We start from the raw sequence: 18,649 nt of genomic DNA on the forward strand, positions 1-18,649 counted from the left end.
TCGGTTTCGCTCGTTCTATCCTAAAATGTGTTCGTAGTTAAAAAATGTGTCAAACACTAACTCTGATGGTTTGTTCTATCCAGGTATTGCAGTCTGTTGAGCCAGAATGGGAGGAATCCTGATACTGGTCATTTTAGGAAAGCTCGCCATTGGTGATTTTCTATTGGTCAGTCAAGCTCTACTGTAGACGTCCTTGCATTGGCAGAAGTAGGTATCATTAGGACCGCTAACCAGTTTAAAGACTAGGGCTGGTGTCTAAACAAGGATTTTATCATGTCGGTTTTTGGTTGCGTACGTGTGTGTGGCTGTTGTGACCCATCTGTCTCTTTGAATCAGCTGTTCCATCATCATGTGTCATCTCTAAGGGTATAAGGTTATATGTGCGTCTGTATGTAAGGTTATTTGTGTGTCTGTTTTCAGGGTATAATGTGGGTGTGTGTTTGTGTATGTTTCAGGGGTATAATGTCATGTGCCTTTTCTTATTTTAGATCTGAGAAGAAAAGGGTATCTTCTAGTCCAGTGCTGTAGCGACTCCAGACCAACCATGTGATCGGTAAGTGCTTTCCTCTGCTCTGTACTAACCAGTGTGATTTACAGCCAGTCCCAAATTGACCCCTAAACCCTTCCCCTCCTAGGCACATGAGAAATATAGCGCCACTGATAGGCTAGGTGGAATTTTCTCCATGTAACATTTCTCCAATCATTCATTTCAGACGGACACAAGGACCTAGGGTACACAAGTACCTTTGGAATTGAATAAATAGAAAACTCCAAAGGTTTACTAATGTAATGTCTTCTGTTTTGTAACCAGTTAGAGCATCCGATGTAGCTGTCATGAGGTACGTCCACAACCGAACCCGGCGGAAAGCTCAGCTCAGAAAGGACCCGTTGACTGGCCTTTGACACAGGATCCTCTCCGTGACTCTCGTAACAAACCCTCTCCCCTAGTGGGCACACAGACCTCTGCCATCACCGCAGTGTCTCCTCACAGAGTGGACCTTCATCCTACACCACACTCCTCATCCTCCCACATAGTCGGCTAGACAGGAGGTAAGGTTGGGCTGTGTGCTGCTGCGCTTCAGGGATGGAGGCTGTGGACTATTTTTTTGTTTCAGGCCAGGTACTGTAATTTCACTGCTAATCTAGTTTTATCTGGCAGGTTAATTCACAAATGTCTACCTCACGATTAAAAGGCCCCTCTCCACCACTGCGACCCTGAACAGGCTACAAGATGACTTCCAGCATAGGCGGGTGAGTCAGTCCACCACTCTCCTCCTACCCCTGAGAGAAATGAATATCCTACCTTACCTGCTCATCAAACTGGTAACCTAGACGCTGTCTCTGAAATCACCTGTGGTTAAAAATCCTTAAGTATTTTTTACATTTTCATCTGTACTTCACCTTGGCTGCACAGAGTCCCCATGGTGATTTCAAGCAACATTTTGGTGGACCTTTAGGTGTGTGTGACTGACCTGTGTGTGGGTGGACTCTGGCTCGGCAGCTGTTTTAACTGGCTGGCTAGCTGAGTGACAGCGGAAGTGTCCCTGTATCCTACCAGCACGGGATCTCCCGCCTTAACCCCAGGATTAGTATACCACTCAGCCCTGCTCCATTTTGAGTGGGTTGTGTTTTTTTTTCTCTCTTCCCCCAGTGTGTGTGTGTGTGTGTGTGTGTGTGTGTGTGTGTGTGTGTGTGTGTGTGTGTGTGTGTGTGTGTGTGTGTGTGTGTGTGTGTGTGTGTGTGTGTGTGTGTGTGTGTGTGCCCCGTCTTATGCAAGGGAGGGGCCTCTCTATTGGGCACCACTGAACTCCCCCTCTACTGTCATGTGGGTTGTCTAATAATTCGACTTAATGTGTTTAGATATCAGGAAAGGTATGTTGCTGTAAATGAGAATGTGTTCTCAGTCAACTTACCTGGTAAAATAAGGGTAAAAAAAAAATAAAGTAGTGAGTGGAGTTACAAACTATACTAAACAAGATAAATGTCTTACCTGTGCTGTTTTCCACACACATAGCTACGTTTAGCCTACTCGGACACCGGCTTCCCCACATTTCCCACTCTCCCACGCTGAAAAGCCTAAACCCACAGGGCTCTTCTCGCAGGCTCTATTTCCCTATGTGGGAGCATTGCAAACCGTAGGGTTGGGATTTTTTATCTGGTAACATCTACATTGAACAACACAGCAGCTTTTCGTCATGCTTTGTTATTTCTGTATAGCTAAAAATGGATGATGAAGTTGGCTCTTTTACACTGGGGTCAATGGCAAGGAATGTTTGTTTTCGTGAAGTTGTGGTTGAGGGGAATTCTTTATTATTACGTGAATATCGACTCTTGAGTGTTTGCATTATTTAAGAGGCATATCCTTTTGATAGAAGATGTTTTCGAATGAATGAGACTCTCATGTTTCACGTCTCAGTTGAATTGATTTGATTTGCTTTGAATTCAAATGATACTTCCTTAAAATGAAAATTAATTTCAAATTCTGCTTCCTATGAGATGTGTCCAATTGAAATTCATTGTTTGAAATGAATTAAATTCAGATATTCCAAATGGACCCCAACCCTGGTATACTGTCCCACCAGGCAGGGATATACTATACCTTGCCAGGTTGTCATTGGTAAATGAGAAATGGTTCTTAATGAACTTGCCTTGTTAAATACAGTGTCTTCAGAAAGAATTCACATCCCTTTACTTTTGTCACATTTTGTTGTGTAACAGCCTGCATTTAAAACGGATTACATTTAGATGTTTTTGTCACTGGCCTACTAACAATAAGCCCATAATGTCTTTTGAAATGTTTATATTTATTTATAAAAAATAACACGCTGAGGTCATGACACCTGTACAGAATAAAAAATCATGCATCCTGTTTGCAACAAGACACTAAAGTAATACTGCAAATACTGGCAAAGCTATTAACTTTTTGTCCTGAATAAGTGTTCAGTTTGGGGCAAATCCATTACAATGCATTACTGAGTACCACTCTCCACATTTTCAAACATAGTGGTGGGGATGCTTGTAGTCATTAAGGACTGGGGAGTTTTTCAGAATAGAAAAAATAAACGGAATGGAGCTAAGCACAGGCAAAATCTTAGAAGAAAACCTGGTTTAGTCTGCTTTCCAACAGACACTGGGAGATTAATTCACCTTTCAGCAGGACAATAACCTAAAACACAAGGCCAAATCTACGCTGGCGTTGCTTACCAAGAAGACAGTGAATGTTCCTGAGTGGTCGAGTTACAGTTTTGACTTAAATCTACTTGAAAATCTATTCACACTTTGACCCTCTTTGGCTGCTACTTAAAGAAATAAATGTTAAGGATTTGTGAGGATCGAAAACACAAAGACCAGCACAACTGCTATAAAAATACCTCTTGTCAAAAGTCTGTCGTTAGATTGTGAAAGGTATGTTGATAGTTTGTCTCAAGTATTTTGACGGTGGTTGTGTTTGTAAGTAGGATTTTTGTGAGCATCCTTACTTATCTTACTCATTGTCCCTTGGTTTCAGAGGAGAATAGTGTTTTGCTGCCACACGGTCCTCTGAAGCTCCGCCTCCTGTAAGGCAGAGGTTAGAGCTGGCCACACACTATTAACACCAGCTTAAATACACAATCCTCACGTTTTACATGGCACCACAATAAAACACTGCCAGCTTTAGGTGGCCTAATTTAATAGTGCACTATGGGTGGAGTTTCATTTATTCATGTGGCATCTTTATGGGCAATTTGTTATTGATTTGATGCCTCCAGCAAGTTGGAAAGTAAATATCAGTTCGCATTTCTTCGGAGTCCCATTCATTCTCATATGAGAGCAGAGCCTGGCTGTACTTATCTGTCAGTGGATGTGTGCTTGTTTTTACTGTATCTTTATTGCAGCATTTGTTGTTTTGATATGAAACCATCAGGTTTCTACATTGTTGATGTTAATGGCTTCATCTAAAAATATCTTTGGTGAGTGTAATTTGAAGCTGATTTGATCGTAGCAATTCTGGGGTTAAAAACACACACACTCACATAAAACATTAATCTCATACTCACACAGCATGCACCAAAACGCATAAGGGCAAATATTGGGACAGATGCACACATACAGAAAGCATGCCAGTGTACCTCATTCCGCAGAATGGCACAGGCTTAGATCATTACGCATTTGCATTAGTATGATTTTCCCCCTCCAAGGAATCTTGGTCAGTGGTTTAATGAATGATTGTTGAATGGGAGGAAGTGTGGAGTGACAATATACCTCAGAAGTGACTCAGGTTGGCCAATAAACCTTTATGGTACTGGCTGGAAGGACTGTGGAGCACAGTGACCCCTCATATGGACCATATCCACGCATGCTATGCATGTAGACAGACAGTCAAGCACTTTAAAATATTTTCTTGGAGGTGTACATATTAACATTTACTGCATGTACACACACGCACAGCTACATGCATATTGGCACGTATACACAGCTACATGCATATTGGTACGTATACACAGCTACATGCATATTGGCACGTATACACAGCTACATGCATATTGGCACGAATACACAGCTACATGCATATTGGCACGTATACACAGCTACATGCATATTGGCACGAATACACAGCTACATGCATATTGGCACGAATACACAGCTACATGCATATTGGCACGTATACACAGCTACATGCATATTGGCACGTATACACAGCTACATGCATATTGGCGCGTATACACAGCTACATGCATATTGGCGCGTATACACAGCTCAATGCATATTGGCGCGTATACACAGCTACATGCATATTGGCGCGTATACACAGCTACATGCATATTGGCACGTATACACAGCTACATGCATATTGGCACGTATACACAGCTACATGCATATTGGCACGAATATACAGCTACATGCATATTGGCACGTATACACAGCTACATGCATATTGGCACGAATACACAGCTACATGCATATTGGCATGAATACACAGCTACATGCATATTGGCACGAATACACAGCTACATGCATATTGGCACGTATACACAGCTACATGCATATTGGCACGAATACACAGCTACATGCATATTGGCACGAATACACAGCTACATGCATATTGGCACGAATACACAGCTACATGCATATTGGCACGTATACACAGCTACATGCATATTGGCACGAATACACAGCTACATGCATATTGGCACGTATACACAGCTACATGCATATTGGCACGAATACACAGCTACATGCATATTGGCACGAATACAGAGCACCATAGGCTTCAATAGGTCTCATCCATGCTGACACACTGTACTTATGAATATTTTCTAACTGCAGGCAGAACATTGCCAATGCTACTTGTCAAGGTCCTAATAATGACTATTTGACGTACTTTAGTGATATCAGTCTTAGTCGGCTGAGTAAGCGAAAGGTTCTCCCTTCCAAGGCAAATGAGTCACATCCCCGGACATTGTTCCTCAATACCAGCTGAGTCAAAGAGCACAAGTCTCTGTCTAAATATAGACTGAGCCTGGCACTGCCCTCTACTGCTTGGGCTGAGGTAGCAGTCTGGCCAATGATATCTGCACCTCTTATATTTGGCCCAAAATAATTATTTTGGAATGCCATTGTCAAGTTTTTTTTTGTTCTGGTCTGTAATTGAATAAATGCTTATATTATTCCTCTGACATTATTTAAGTGTAAGTAAATGCAAAGTTAGTTTAAATAAATGGATTTTAAATTGTTTTGGGGCCGTGGTATGTGATTGGCTGGTCTTTATTGAGTAGAGGTTTAGGATTGTAGGATCTTGTTTGACCGGTTGGTTGGTTGTTTGTTTTGCAGGGATGACGCAAGCAGTATCTTTGATGGGTTAATGGAAGAAGATGAAAAGGACAAAGCAAAACGGTGAGGTCTTAATAAAGCTCAAGCACTCCATTAAAGGGAACTCTGAACAAAGGCTTAGTTTGATCATTGTGTTGTTTTTGTTAGCATCTTAGTACGTGTATTCTTATCTTTCTCATGTCCAACCCTCCAGAGTATCCCGTAACAAGTCTGAGAAGAAGCGCAGAGACCAGTTCAATGTCCTCATCAAGGAGCTGGCTACCATGTTGCCAGGCAACACTCGGAAGATGGACAAGTCTACCATCTTACAGAAGAGCATCGATTTCCTGCGCAAGCATAAAGGTATGGACCTCTCCTCCTTCTAGCCCTTGGACATCAACATGTCTGGAAAAATACGAACATTTCAGTGTTTTAACCAGGGAACCAAAATTATTTTCCATTAGTTTTGTTCTGAACAGAATCTTATTTTTTTTTAAATTCCATTCCACTGTTCCGACCAGCAAAATAAAGATCTGAACTGGTTCGAACACCAAAAAATGAACTGTTTATATTGTTCCTTTTTAAACCTCAGATTTTAGATTTTTTTTTTTTTACATTTAGTTTGACAATAAATCACTTCACAAATGGATAGAGCAGCTTGCTATGGAGCGGGCAAGCAATGTGCATACATTGGACAGACAAGTGTAGTGTAGGGTGCAACATGCGACTGAAATTTGGCGGGTGAGGAGAGCGCTGGGCATGAAGTGCTGGGCATCTTGTAATTATGACGTATAATATCTGAATTAAGCCCACATAATTATACCTACGGAGGAGCGGCTTCTATGAAGGAACTTTGAATATCTTTGAACTTCAGAGATTTGGCTTAACTGACGGTGGACCAGAGCTAGCCCTTGATCATGACTCTCAGTTCGATTACATTACACTCATAATGCCATCTAGAGTTGTCAAGAGCTAGACCAGAGCTAGCTAGCTAACAAGCTTGTGTGTGCAGAGAAGCACCAGAATTAAAATTAAAATAACTTTTTTGTAGTTAATAAATCCAATGTGAAACATAATGCTGTAACTATAGTATCCTTAAATCGCATGTGAAAAAAGTTAATTAGTTGTTCTGTAATTAAAAATCTTTCTCCCTAATTTCTAAATCACGGCTGTAACGTCCGTAACTACAGTAGACTATGCATGCTTTAGAAGGAGGGGGAGGGGCCGGTAGTTTACACACACTGGCAAAGATTTTCAGCTGGTAGGCAGACAGACACTAGAATAAGTTTCTTTGCATGGGCGCTTTGTTGTGTTTTGCGTGGGACTGGAGAACAGTTCCCATGCTTTTAAAATAATGGTTCTGTTCCGGAACAGTATTCATGGGTTGCACCTCCGTCACTTGGTCGCGCCATTGCCATTGCCATTGCTATCAAGGTTCTACAGATGCTGCAGCATATTGATATCCGACTGATGGTTAATTGCTTAGTCTTCCTGAACGGGGGCTAATGACTGTTTCGTCAAAATTACACTATAGTGGCCTGGAAATACGATGACATTGCTAAAAGTAGACAAATAATTTGTAGAAAACAACATTGGCATTATGATGTCATCAAGTTTACTTTATAGAAATGGCAATGTTGGCATGAGCCTGCAAAGTTGGTCAGAAATATCTAGCAATGCTAACTTTAAGCTGGCTAAAATGTCGGTGCCCTCCCCTCAATCGTAGCGAGCTAGCTAAAGTTATGCTACATCTAAAGTCAATCTGGCGACATTACAATGATGACAAAAAATGTCCTACTAATTATTTGCCTCCTTTTGAAATGCCATCGGCACAGTAATGCACTTTAGACGAGATCGTCATCCCCACCTGTTAAGACTGCATAGAGATGAATGCTCATCTGGGCGTCTGTTCTAAAACGAACGTGCAAAACAATATTGTGATGAAACGTGCAGATTCAGATCATGGATACATCACTTTCGTTCTCGGTTCTGGTTCTGTTCTTCGGAAAAACATTTTTGTCCAGTTTTCGGGACTGTTCCCTGAACCGGTTCCAACCCCTAGTATTAACCAAGCTGTCAGGGGAATCACTGATGTGAATTACTCAATCTGTGTCTCTCCCTGTCAGAAATCGCTGCGCAGTCAGAGTCAAGTGAGATCCGACAGGACTGGAAACCTCCTTTTCTTAGTAATGAAGAGTTCACACAGCTGATGCTGGAGGTGAGAGTGGCAGTCAACACACTCAAAGTGCAGTAGATTGCACATCCTTTCACGAAGTAGGATCTATACTGAACAAAAATATAAATGCAACAATTGTGAAGATTATATTGATTTACAGCTCATATAAGGAAATCAGTTAATTGAAATAAATTCATTAGGCCCTAATCTATGGATTTCACATGACTGGGAATACAGATATGCATCCCTTAAAAAGGTAGGGGCGTGGATCAGAAAACCAGTCAGTATCTGATGTGACCACCATTTTCATCATGCAGCATGACATCTCCTTCACATAGAGTTAATCAGGCTGTTGATTGCAGCCTGTGGAATGTTGTCCCACTCCTCTTCAATGGCGGTGCGAAGTTGCTGGATATTGGCAGGAACTGGAACACGGTGTCGTACACGTCGATCCAGATCATCCCACACACGCTCAATGGGTGACATGTCTGGCGAGTATGCAGGCCGTGGAAGAACTGGGACATTCCAGGAATTGTGTACAGATCCTTGTGACATGGGGCTGTGCATTATCACGCTGAAACATGAGGTGATGGTGGCAGATGAATGGCACAACAATGGGCCTCCAGAATCTCGTCACTGTACCTCTGTGCATTCAAATTGCCATTGATAAAATGCCATTGTGTTTGTTGTCCCTAGCTTATGCCTGTCCATACCATAACCCCACCTCCACCATGGGGCACTCTGTTCACAATGTTGACATCAGCAAACCACTCACCCACACGACACCATACACATGGTCTGCGGTTGTGAGGCCGGTTGGATGTACTGCCAAATTCTCTAAAACAACGTTGGAGGCGGCTTATGGTAGAGATATGAACATTAAATTCTCTGGCAACTACTCTGGTGGACATTCCTGCAGTCAGCATGCCAATTGCTCGCTCCCTCAACTTGAAACATCTGTGGAATTGTGTGACAAAACTGTACATTTTTCGAGTGGCCTTTTATTGTTCCCAGTATAAGGTGCACCTGTGTAATGATCGTGCTGTTTAATCAGCTTCTTGATATGCCACATCTGTCAGGTGGATGGATTATCTTGGCAAAGGAGATATGCTCACTGACAGAGATGTAAACAAATTTGTGCACCAAATTTGAGAGAAATACGCTTTTTGTGCGTATGGAACAGTTCTAGGATCTTTTATTTCAGCTCATGAAACATGGGACCAACACTACATGTTGCATTTTATATTTTTGTTCAGTGTACAAATAAAGTATGTCAGTCAAAAAGGATGTCAAGCAGCAGTAACAACATTCTGAACATGTTTTTGTTCATAGTTTACTGAAGAAGGTTGACAATGAAACGTCTGTGTGAAATTTTTTCCCCCTGTCTGCTGTGTAAGCAAGAGAAAAAAGTGTGTGGGTTAAAACAGGTCCACTGTATAGGTAAAAAAAAAAAACGAAGGAATATTTGTATAAATGCTTGTATGCAAACCACCCTTCCTTTTTTGGACGTCATTGTTGATTGGTTTAACACACCAAGGACTATTCAAGTTTAAAGTTAACCGCAATGGTACAATTTTTTCTACATAGTTTACTTAGTAATACTCTATACTGCAGGTAGATGGTGCTTTAATAACTGTTTTGTATCTGCTAGGCGTTAGACGGCTTCTTCCTAGCAATTATGACTGATGGGAACATAATCTATGTCTCAGAGAGTGTTACATCTCTACTGGAACATCTTCCTGTGAGTATTAATTCTGTCCATACACATTACTTAATGCCTATGTACGGTTGTTGTTATGCATTACTAAAGGTTGACATGCGTGACGACGGTTGACATGCATGACGACAGTTGACATACATGACCAAGGTTGACATACATGACTTAGGTTGACATCCGTGTGTGTGTTTCAGTCTGACCTGGTGGATCAGAACCTATTGAACTTCCTGCCCCTGGGGGAACATTCAGACGTGTATAAAGCCCTGTCGTCTCACATACTGGAGGGCGAGACGCTAACGCCTGAGTATCTCAAGAGTAAGTACTGGAGCTGTTTTAGTGTTTTTTTTCAGTTTCAAGTTTTAATGTCACATGCACAAGTGCAGTTAAATGCCTTTCTAGCATTTCAAAACTCAACAATGCAATAATCAATAACAATGTAATACTAGAAAAAACACATAAGAAATATGAAGAACACAATAAGTAAGTAAGCATACTATATATAGGGTCAGCTCCAATACCATATTTACAATGTGTAGGGATACAGGTTTGATGGAGCTAGATACTGTATGTATAGGAGTAAGGTGACTAAGCAACAGGATATAAGATAAACAGAGTGGCTGTAGCTTGCATGTGAGTGGGTGTGCGTGTGTGTAGAGTCAGTATAAATGTATGTGCATATCAGTGGCGGTCGGTGCCGTTTATGAAGAGGGAGGATGAAGGAGTTCCCACATACCTTCAGCACTACTTGGCAGCTTTTCCTTCACTCTGCTGTCCAACTCATCCCAAACCATCTCAATTGGGTTGAGGTCAGGTGATTGTGGAGGCCAGGTCATCTGATGCAGCACTCCATCACTCTCCTTCTTGATCAAATAACTCTTACACAGCCTGGAGGTGTGGGTCATTTTGGGTCATTGTTCTGTTGAAAAACAAATGATAGTCCCACTAAGTGCAAACCAGATGGCATATTGTTGCAAAATGCTGTGGTAGCCATGCTGGTTAAGTGTGCCTTGAATTCTATATAAATCACAGACTGTGTCCCCAGAAAAAGCATACCCACACCATCACACCTCCTCCTCCATGCTTCAAGGTTGGAACCACACATGCGGAGTTAATCCCGTTCACCTACTCTGTGTCTCACAAAGACACAGCAGTTGGAACCTAAAATATAAAATTTGGACTCAGCAGACCAAAGGACAGATTTCCACCGGTCTAATGTCCATTGCTCGTGTTTCTTGGCCCATGCAAGTCTCTTCTTCTTATTGGTGCCCTTTAGTAGTAGTTTATTTGCAGCAATTCGACCTGTGAATCAAAGTTTACGTAGGTGCATACAGGTAGAGATATTTTTAGGTGACAGACAGTAACACACGGACAGATAGTGACACATTCAATACCGCCTTGCACACTCTTGCTTGCATCTAGCTGATCTAGAGTGTAATTGTTAGTCCAACAGTTGCAAACGAGAGTTTCTATTAGACAAATTGAGGTATGTTTAATTCTGCTCATTCCGCTTGCTGCCAATTTAAGAAATGTTTTTAAACTGAATCGGCAGAATGTATACACTCCTGATCACATGTAAACACAGTTCACTTTAAGAGCAGCCACGTTGTATTCCTTCTCGCAACCATACGCTCTCTTCCTCTCACTTTTTCTCTTTGTTTGTGGACTTCAATGCACATCAGCTATATGTTACCAGGCGTAAAAAAAATATTTCCAAGCCAAACCAGATCATAACCGCTACACACAGCCTATATCGCTGTCACCATATTAGCTAAAGTAGTCAAGTTTCTTTGGCCACAGCATAAGCAGATATTTTTTTTAGAGTTAGATGTATCCATGAGTTTATTTGTACTGTTTTATTGTATAATTAATTTGTTTTCAGCTAAAAACCAGTTAGAATTCTGTTGCCACATGCTCAGAGGGACGATTGACCCTAAAGCTCCCCCTGTGTACGAGTACGTCAAGTTCATCGGAAACTTCAAGGCCCTGAATAATGGTACGTTTTATTTTATATTGATTTATGGGAAAATAGACTTGGAATGTGTACACAAGTAGTTGCTCTGTATTTAGTTTGTGACCATAAATGCACTTAGTCACTGTTGCCTTTTGGTCTGTCCCACTCTTTATTTTCCCTTTCTCCCAAAGTACCTAATTCAACTCGAAACGGCTTGGAAGGGGTGATCCAGCGTTCACTCCGGCCCGCTTTTGAGGACCGCGTCTGTTTCATAGCAACTGTGAGATTAGCTAAACCACAGTTTATTAAGGTAAGACACTTATACAGTATATCACAGACTGCATATGTCGGTAGCTAGGTAACCAGGTATGTCAAATGCTGTACTGTAAAGTTTCCTAAGTGACAGCCTTGTAAATTATTTCCTTTGTATAAGAAGTAAACATCTAGTTTTTCCTCACTCACCCACAGGAGATGTGCACTGTGGAAGAACCCAATGAAGAATTCACCTCCAGACACAGCTTAGAATGGAAGTTCCTCTTCTTGGACCACAGGTAATGTGTGCTGTCTATGGCCATGTCTGTGTGTTTACTTGCCTATGTCATGTTCGAGTGAGTTAGCCTCTACCTGTTTGAAACTAGAGTGTTAGGTTCATCTCAAATCCAATTAGCTGGCTGCTGTGTTCTCTCTGGGCCAGTCAGTCGCAACTGTTTTTGAGCAACAACACTAGAAAGAGTACATAGTGTTTCACTGCCACTGAAAACCTTTATTATACTGTCCTCTGTAGATACCAGGTCCAGAGGGTAATGCATTGTTTTGTGTGTTTTTGACGTGTTATTATAACTACTTTAAACTGTATATTATTGTCTTTGAATGGGTTGTGCTCTCATTTAATGACATTGTTACCTCCCCAGGGCTCCGCCCATAATAGGTTACCTGCCGTTTGAGGTTCTGGGTACATCTGGTTATGACTACTACCACGTGGATGACCTGGAGTCACTGGCCAAATGCCACGAACACTGTAAGTACATTTCTGTCACATTTGTGTATTTCAAATCAAATTGTATTGGTCACATACACATATTTAGCAGATGTTGTAGCAAAATGCTTGTGTTCCTAGCTCAAACAGTGCAGTTGTATCCAACAATACACACAAATCTAAAAGTAAAATAATGGAATTAAGAAATATATAATTATTAGAATGAGCAATTTCGGAGTGGCATTGACTAAAATACAGTAAAATAGCATACATTATATACATATGAGATTAGTAAAGCAGTATGTAAACATTTAATTAAACATTATTAAAGTGACTAGTGTTTCATTATTAAAGTGGGCAGTGATTCCATGTCTGTGTATATAGGGCAGCAGCCTCTAAGGTGCAGGGTTGCGTAACCAAGTGGAAGCCAGCTAGTGATGGTTATTTAACAGTCTGATGGCCTTCAGATAGAAGCTTTTTTTTGAGTCTCTTGTTCCCAGTTTTGATGTACCTGTACTGACCTAGCCTTCTTGATGATAGAGGGGTGAACAGGCAGTGGCTCACGTGGTTGTCCTTGATGATGTTTTTGGCCTTCCTGTGACATTGGGTGCTGTAGGTGTCCTGGAGGGCAGGTAGTTTGCCCCCAGTGACACGGTGGGAAGACTGCACCACCCTCTGGAGAGCCCTGCGGTTGCGGGCGATGCAGTTGCCGTACCAGGCAGTGATATAGCCCGACAGGATGCTCTCATTTGTGTATCTATTAAAATATGTGAGGGTTTTAGGTGCCAAGCCAAATTCCTTTAGCATCCTGAGGTTGAAGAAGCGCTGTTGCGCCTTCTTCACCACAATGTCTATGTGAGTGGACCCTTTCAGATCGTCAGTGATGTGTACGCCAAGGAACTTGAAGCTTTCCATCTTCTCCAATGCGGTCCCGTCGATGTGGATCGGGGCGTGTTTCCTCAAGTCCACGATCAGCTCCTTTGTTTTGTTGATGTTGAGTGAGAGGAGGTGTTGGAGGCGTGCGTGGCAATGCAGTCATGGGTGAACGGGAAGTACAGGAGGGGGCTGAGCACGCACCCTTATGGGGCTCCCGTGTTGAGGATCAGCGAAGTGGAGATGTTGTTTACTACCTTCACCACCTGGGTGCGGCCCGTCAGGAAGTCCAGGACCCAGTTGCACATGGCGGGTTCAGACCCAGGGCCTTGAGCTTAATGATGAGCTTGGAGGGTACTATGGTGTTGAATGCTGAGCTATTGTCAATGAACAGCATTCTTACGTAGGTATTCCTCTTGTCCAGGTGGGATAGAACAGTGCAGTGCGATGGCAATTGCATCGTCTGTGAATCTATTGGGGCGGTAAGCAAATTGAAGTGGGTCTAGGGTGTAAGGTTGAGGTGATATGGTCCTTGACTAGTCTCTCAAAGCACTTCATGATGACAGAAATGAGTACTATGGGGCGGTAGTCGTTTAGCTCTGTTACCTTAACTTTCTTGGGAACAGGAACAATGGTGGCCCTCTTGAAGCATGTGGGGACAGCAAACTGGCATAAGGATTGATTGAATATGTCCGTAAACACACCAGCCAGCTGGTCTGCGCATGCTCTGAGGACGCGGCTGGGGATGCCGTCTGGGCCTGCAGCCTTGCGAGGGTTAACACGTTTAAATGTTTTACTCACGTCGGCTGCAGTGAAGGAGAATCCGCAGTTTTTGGTAGCGGGCAGTGTCAGTGGCACTGTATTGTCCTCAAAGTGAGCAAAGAAGTTATTTAGTCTGTCTGGGAGCAAGACATCCTGGTCCGCGACGGGGCTGGTTTTCTTTTTGTAATCCGTGATTGACTGTAGACCCTGCCACATATCTCTTGTGTCTGAGCCGTTGAATTGCGACTCTACTTTGTCTCTATACTGACGCTTAGCTTGTTTGATTGCCTTGCGGGGGGAATAGCTACACTGTTTTTATTCGGTCATGTTTCCGGTCACCTTGCCCTGGTTAAAGGAAGTGGTTCGCGCTTTCAGTTTCACGCGAATGCTGCCATCAATCCACGGTTTCTGGTTTAGGAACGTTTTAATAGTTGCTGTGGGTACGACATCGCCAATGCACTTGCTAATGAACTCGCTCACCTAATCAGCGTATTCGTCAATGTTGTTGTTGGATGCAATGCGGAACATATCCCAATCCACGTGATCGACGCAGTCTTGAAGCGTGGAATCAGATTGGTCGGACCAGCGTTGAGCAGACCTGAGCGTGGGAGCTTCCTGTTTTAGTCTCTGGATAAAGGCTGGGAGCAACAAAATGGAGTCGTGGTCAGCTTTTTCGAAAGGAGGGCAGGAGAGGGCCTTATATGCGTCGCGGAAGTTAGAATAACAATGATCCAGGGTTTTCCCAGCCCTGGTTGCACAATCGATATACTGATAGAATTTAGGGAGTCTTGTTTTCAGATTAGCATTGTTAAAATCCCCAGCTACAATGAATGCAGCCTCAGGATATGTGGTTTCCAGTTTACATAGAGTCAAATAAAGTTAGTTCAGGGCCATCGATGTGTCTGCTTGGGGGGGGATATATACTGATGTGATTACAATCGAAGAGAATTCTCTAGGTAGATATTGCGGTCGACATTTGATTGTGAGTCAAATGAACAGAAGGACTTGAGTTCCTGTATGTTGTTATGATCACACCACGTCTCGTTAATCATAAGGCATACCCCCCCGCCCCTCTTCTTACCAGAAAGATGCTTGTTTCTGTCGATGCGATGCGTGAAGAAACCAGCTGACTGTACCGACTCCGATAGCGTGTCTCGAGTGAGCCATGTTTCCGTGAGGCAAAGAACGTTACAGTCTCTGATGTCTCTCTGGAATGCTACTCTTGCTCGGATTTCATCAACCTTGTTGTCAAGAGACTGGACATTGGCGAGTAGTATGCTAGGGAGTGGTGCGCGATGTGCCCGTCTCCGGAGCCTGACCAGAAGACCGCTTCGTTTGCCCCTTTTACGGCGACGTTGTTTTGGTTCGCCGGCTGGGATCCGATCCATTGTCCTGGGTGGTGGGCAAAACACAGGATACACTTCGGGAAAGTCATATTCCTGGTCGTAATGATGGTGAGTTGACGTTGCTCTTATATTCAGTAGTTCCTCCCGACTCTATGTAATGAAACCTAAGATTACCTGGGGTACCAATGTAAGAAATAACACGTAAAAAAACAAAATACTGCATAGTTTCCTAGGAACGCGAAGCGAGGCGGCCATCTCTGTCGGCGCCGGAAGTTGCAAACGGTTTCTGGTTAGGGTAGGTTTTAATAGTCACAGTGGGTACACATTTTATGAGTGTGTTTTTGTTTTCCTGTCCCATGTCCATATCTGTGACATCAGTTCACTCCTCTCTCTCTCTTCTTCAGTAATGCAGTATGGGAAGGGGAAGTCGTGCTACTACAGGTTTCTCACCAAAGGGCAGCAGTGGATCTGGCTCCAGACTCATTACTACATCACCTACCACCAGTGGAACTCAAGGCCCGAGTTCATCGTCTGCACGCACACTGTCGTCAGGTATAAATCGGCCAATCAATAATAATGATATTCGTATATTCGTATATTTCACAAGAAGTATGTCTGTCATACTATGGATAACCAGTAGTATTGCATTGTGTTAGGATGTTCATAACCCTCTTTCACTGTTGTGTTGCAGCTATGCTGAGGTAAGGGCTGAACAGCGCAGGGAGCTGGGGATTGTTGAGTCACCGCCGCCAGAAATCTTTGCGGTAGATAAGGTGAGACATTTATGAGACTGACATGAGAGCTCGTCTCGCCGACTCCTGAGCATGAGCAATCAGAATTCAGTTTAGGGGATAAAGACGGGGCTGAGTTTCGTTAATGATGAGGGTGTTTTCCACAGGCACATGGAGAAGCCAGCCAAGTAAAAAATAGCCAACCAGGCTCACCCGGGCTGGGATGGGGGTGTTACAAGCTCTAGTTTGGTGGCCTCTGGTACATTTTAATGCTAGATTGTTTTTTCAACCAGCAACTATCAGGAAATAAGATTGATAAAAAGAAAAATGTATACATGTATATACATACAGTCGCGGCCAAAAGTTTTGAGAATGACACAAATATTAATTTTCATAAAGTTTGCTGCCTCAGTGTCTTTAGATATTTTTGTCAGATGTTACTATGGAATACTGAAGTATAATTACAAGCATTTCATAAGTGTCAAATGCTTTTATTTACAATTACATGAAGTTGATGCAAAGAGTCAATATTTGCAGTGTTGACCCTTCTTTTTCAAGACCTCTGCAATTCGCCCTGGCATGCTGTCAATTAACTTCTTGGCAAACTATCAGAAAGGGGATTCATCAGAGAAAATTACTTTACACCAGTCCTCAGCAGTCCAATCCCTTTTGCAGACTATCAGTCTGTCCCTGATGTTTTTCCTGGAAAGAAGTGGTTTCTTAGCTGCCCTTCTTGACACCAGGCCAGCAGATGCACTCACACCTGCCTGCTGCCATTACTGGTGGTGCCCCGATCCCGCAGCTGAATCAACTTTAGGAGACGGTCCTGGCGCTTGCTGGACTTTCTTGGGCGCCCTGAAGCCTTCTTCACAACAATTGAACCGCTCTCCTTGAAGTTGTTGATGATCCGATAAATGGTTGATTTAGGTGCAATCTTACTTGCAGCAATATCCTTGCCTGTGAAGCCCTTTTTGTGCAAAGCAATGATGACGACACGTGTTTCCTTGCAGGTAACCATGTCTGACAGAGGAAGAACAATGATTCCAAGCACCACCCTCCTTTTGAAGCTTCCAGTCTGTTATTCAAACTTAATCAGCATGACAGAGTGATCTCCAGCCCTGTCCTCGTCAACACTCACACCTGTGTAACGAGACACTGACATGATGTCAGTTGGTCCTTTTGTGGCAGGGCTGAAATGCAGTGGAAATGTTTTTGGGGGGATTCAGTGGCAAAAAGGGACTTTGCAATTAATTGCAATTCATCTGATCACTCTTCATAACATTCTGGAGTATATGCAAATTGCCATCATACAAACTGAGGCAGCAGACTTTGTGAAAATTCATATTTGTGTCATTCTCAAATCTTTTGGCCACGACTGTACCGACATACAGTGGGGCAAAAAAGTATATAGTCAGCCACCAATTGTGCAAGTTCTCCCACTTAAAACGATGAGAGAGGCCTGTAGTTTTTATCATAGGTACACTTCAACTATGACAGACAATATGAGAAGAAAACATCCAGAAAATCACATTGTAGGATTTTTTATTAATTTATTTGCAAATTATGGTGGAAAATAAGTATAAGTTAAAGCTTGGTCGCAAATGGGTCTTCCAGATGGACAATGACCCCAAGCATACTTCCAAAGTTGTGGCAAAATGGCTTAAGGACAACAAAGTCAAGGTATTGGAGTGGCCATCACAAAGACCTGACCTCAATACTATAGAACATTTTTGGGCAGATCTGAAAAAGGAGGCCTACAAACCTGACTCAGTTACACTAGCTCTGTCAGGAGGAATAGGCCAAAATTCACCCAACTTATTGTGGGAAGCTTGTGGAAGGCTACCTGAAACGTTTGACCCAAGTTAACCCATTTAAAGGCAATGCTGCCAAATAAATGGTTTTATTTTACATATACAAATTGAGTGTATGTAAACTTCTGACCCATTGGCAATGTGATGAAATAAATAAAAGCTGAAATAAATGATTTTCTCTACTATTATTCTGACATTTCACATTCTTAAATTAAAGTGGTGATCCTAACTGACCTAAGATATGGAATTTTTACTAGGATGAAATGTCAGTAATTGTGAAAAACTGAGTTTGAATGTACTTGGCTAAGGTTTATGTAAACCTCCGACTTCAACTGTACATACGTACACAAGTACATGCATCCACACACACACACACCTACTCATTCAAGGTTTTTTTTTTTTTTTACTGTTTTCTACATTGGAATAATGGGGAAGAGATATAAACTCTGAAATAACACATATGGAATCATGTAATAACCAAAAGAGTATTAAACAAATCTAAATATATCTAAATCT

At 42.4% G+C, this 18,649-nt stretch overlaps 1 protein-coding gene across 4 annotated transcripts in view; it reads left to right on the forward strand.

The window, feature by feature from the left end:
* Positions 1–18,649, forward strand: part of clocka (clock circadian regulator a) — a 60,321-nt gene that overhangs the window by 30,370 nt on the left and 11,302 nt on the right. For 3 of the 4 annotated variants that reach the window (XM_035737188.2, XM_035737191.2, XM_035737192.2), the window contains 14 exons: positions 489–553; positions 812–1,050; positions 1,160–1,251; positions 5,812–5,874; positions 6,005–6,153; positions 7,917–8,008; positions 9,618–9,707; positions 9,878–9,998; positions 11,563–11,676; positions 11,826–11,944; positions 12,103–12,185; positions 12,546–12,652; positions 15,996–16,143; positions 16,283–16,364. In XM_035737188.2, coding sequence (XP_035593081.1) covers positions 1,232–1,251; positions 5,812–5,874; positions 6,005–6,153; positions 7,917–8,008; positions 9,618–9,707; positions 9,878–9,998; positions 11,563–11,676; positions 11,826–11,944; positions 12,103–12,185; positions 12,546–12,652; positions 15,996–16,143; positions 16,283–16,364 — 1,188 coding nt within the window. In that variant the 5' untranslated portion in view covers positions 489–553; positions 812–1,050; positions 1,160–1,231. Of the gene's footprint in view, positions 1–83; positions 208–488; positions 554–811; positions 1,051–1,159; positions 1,252–5,811; positions 5,875–6,004; positions 6,154–7,916; positions 8,009–9,617; positions 9,708–9,877; positions 9,999–11,562; positions 11,677–11,825; positions 11,945–12,102; positions 12,186–12,545; positions 12,653–15,995; positions 16,144–16,282; positions 16,365–18,649 lie in introns of all 4 variants that reach the window. The other variant, XM_035737190.2, reaches the window with a different exon arrangement.

The sequence above is a fragment of the Oncorhynchus keta genome, chromosome 26 (genome assembly GCF_023373465.1).
Source record: "Oncorhynchus keta strain PuntledgeMale-10-30-2019 chromosome 26, Oket_V2, whole genome shotgun sequence".
Taxonomy (NCBI): Eukaryota; Metazoa; Chordata; class Actinopteri; order Salmoniformes; family Salmonidae; genus Oncorhynchus; species Oncorhynchus keta.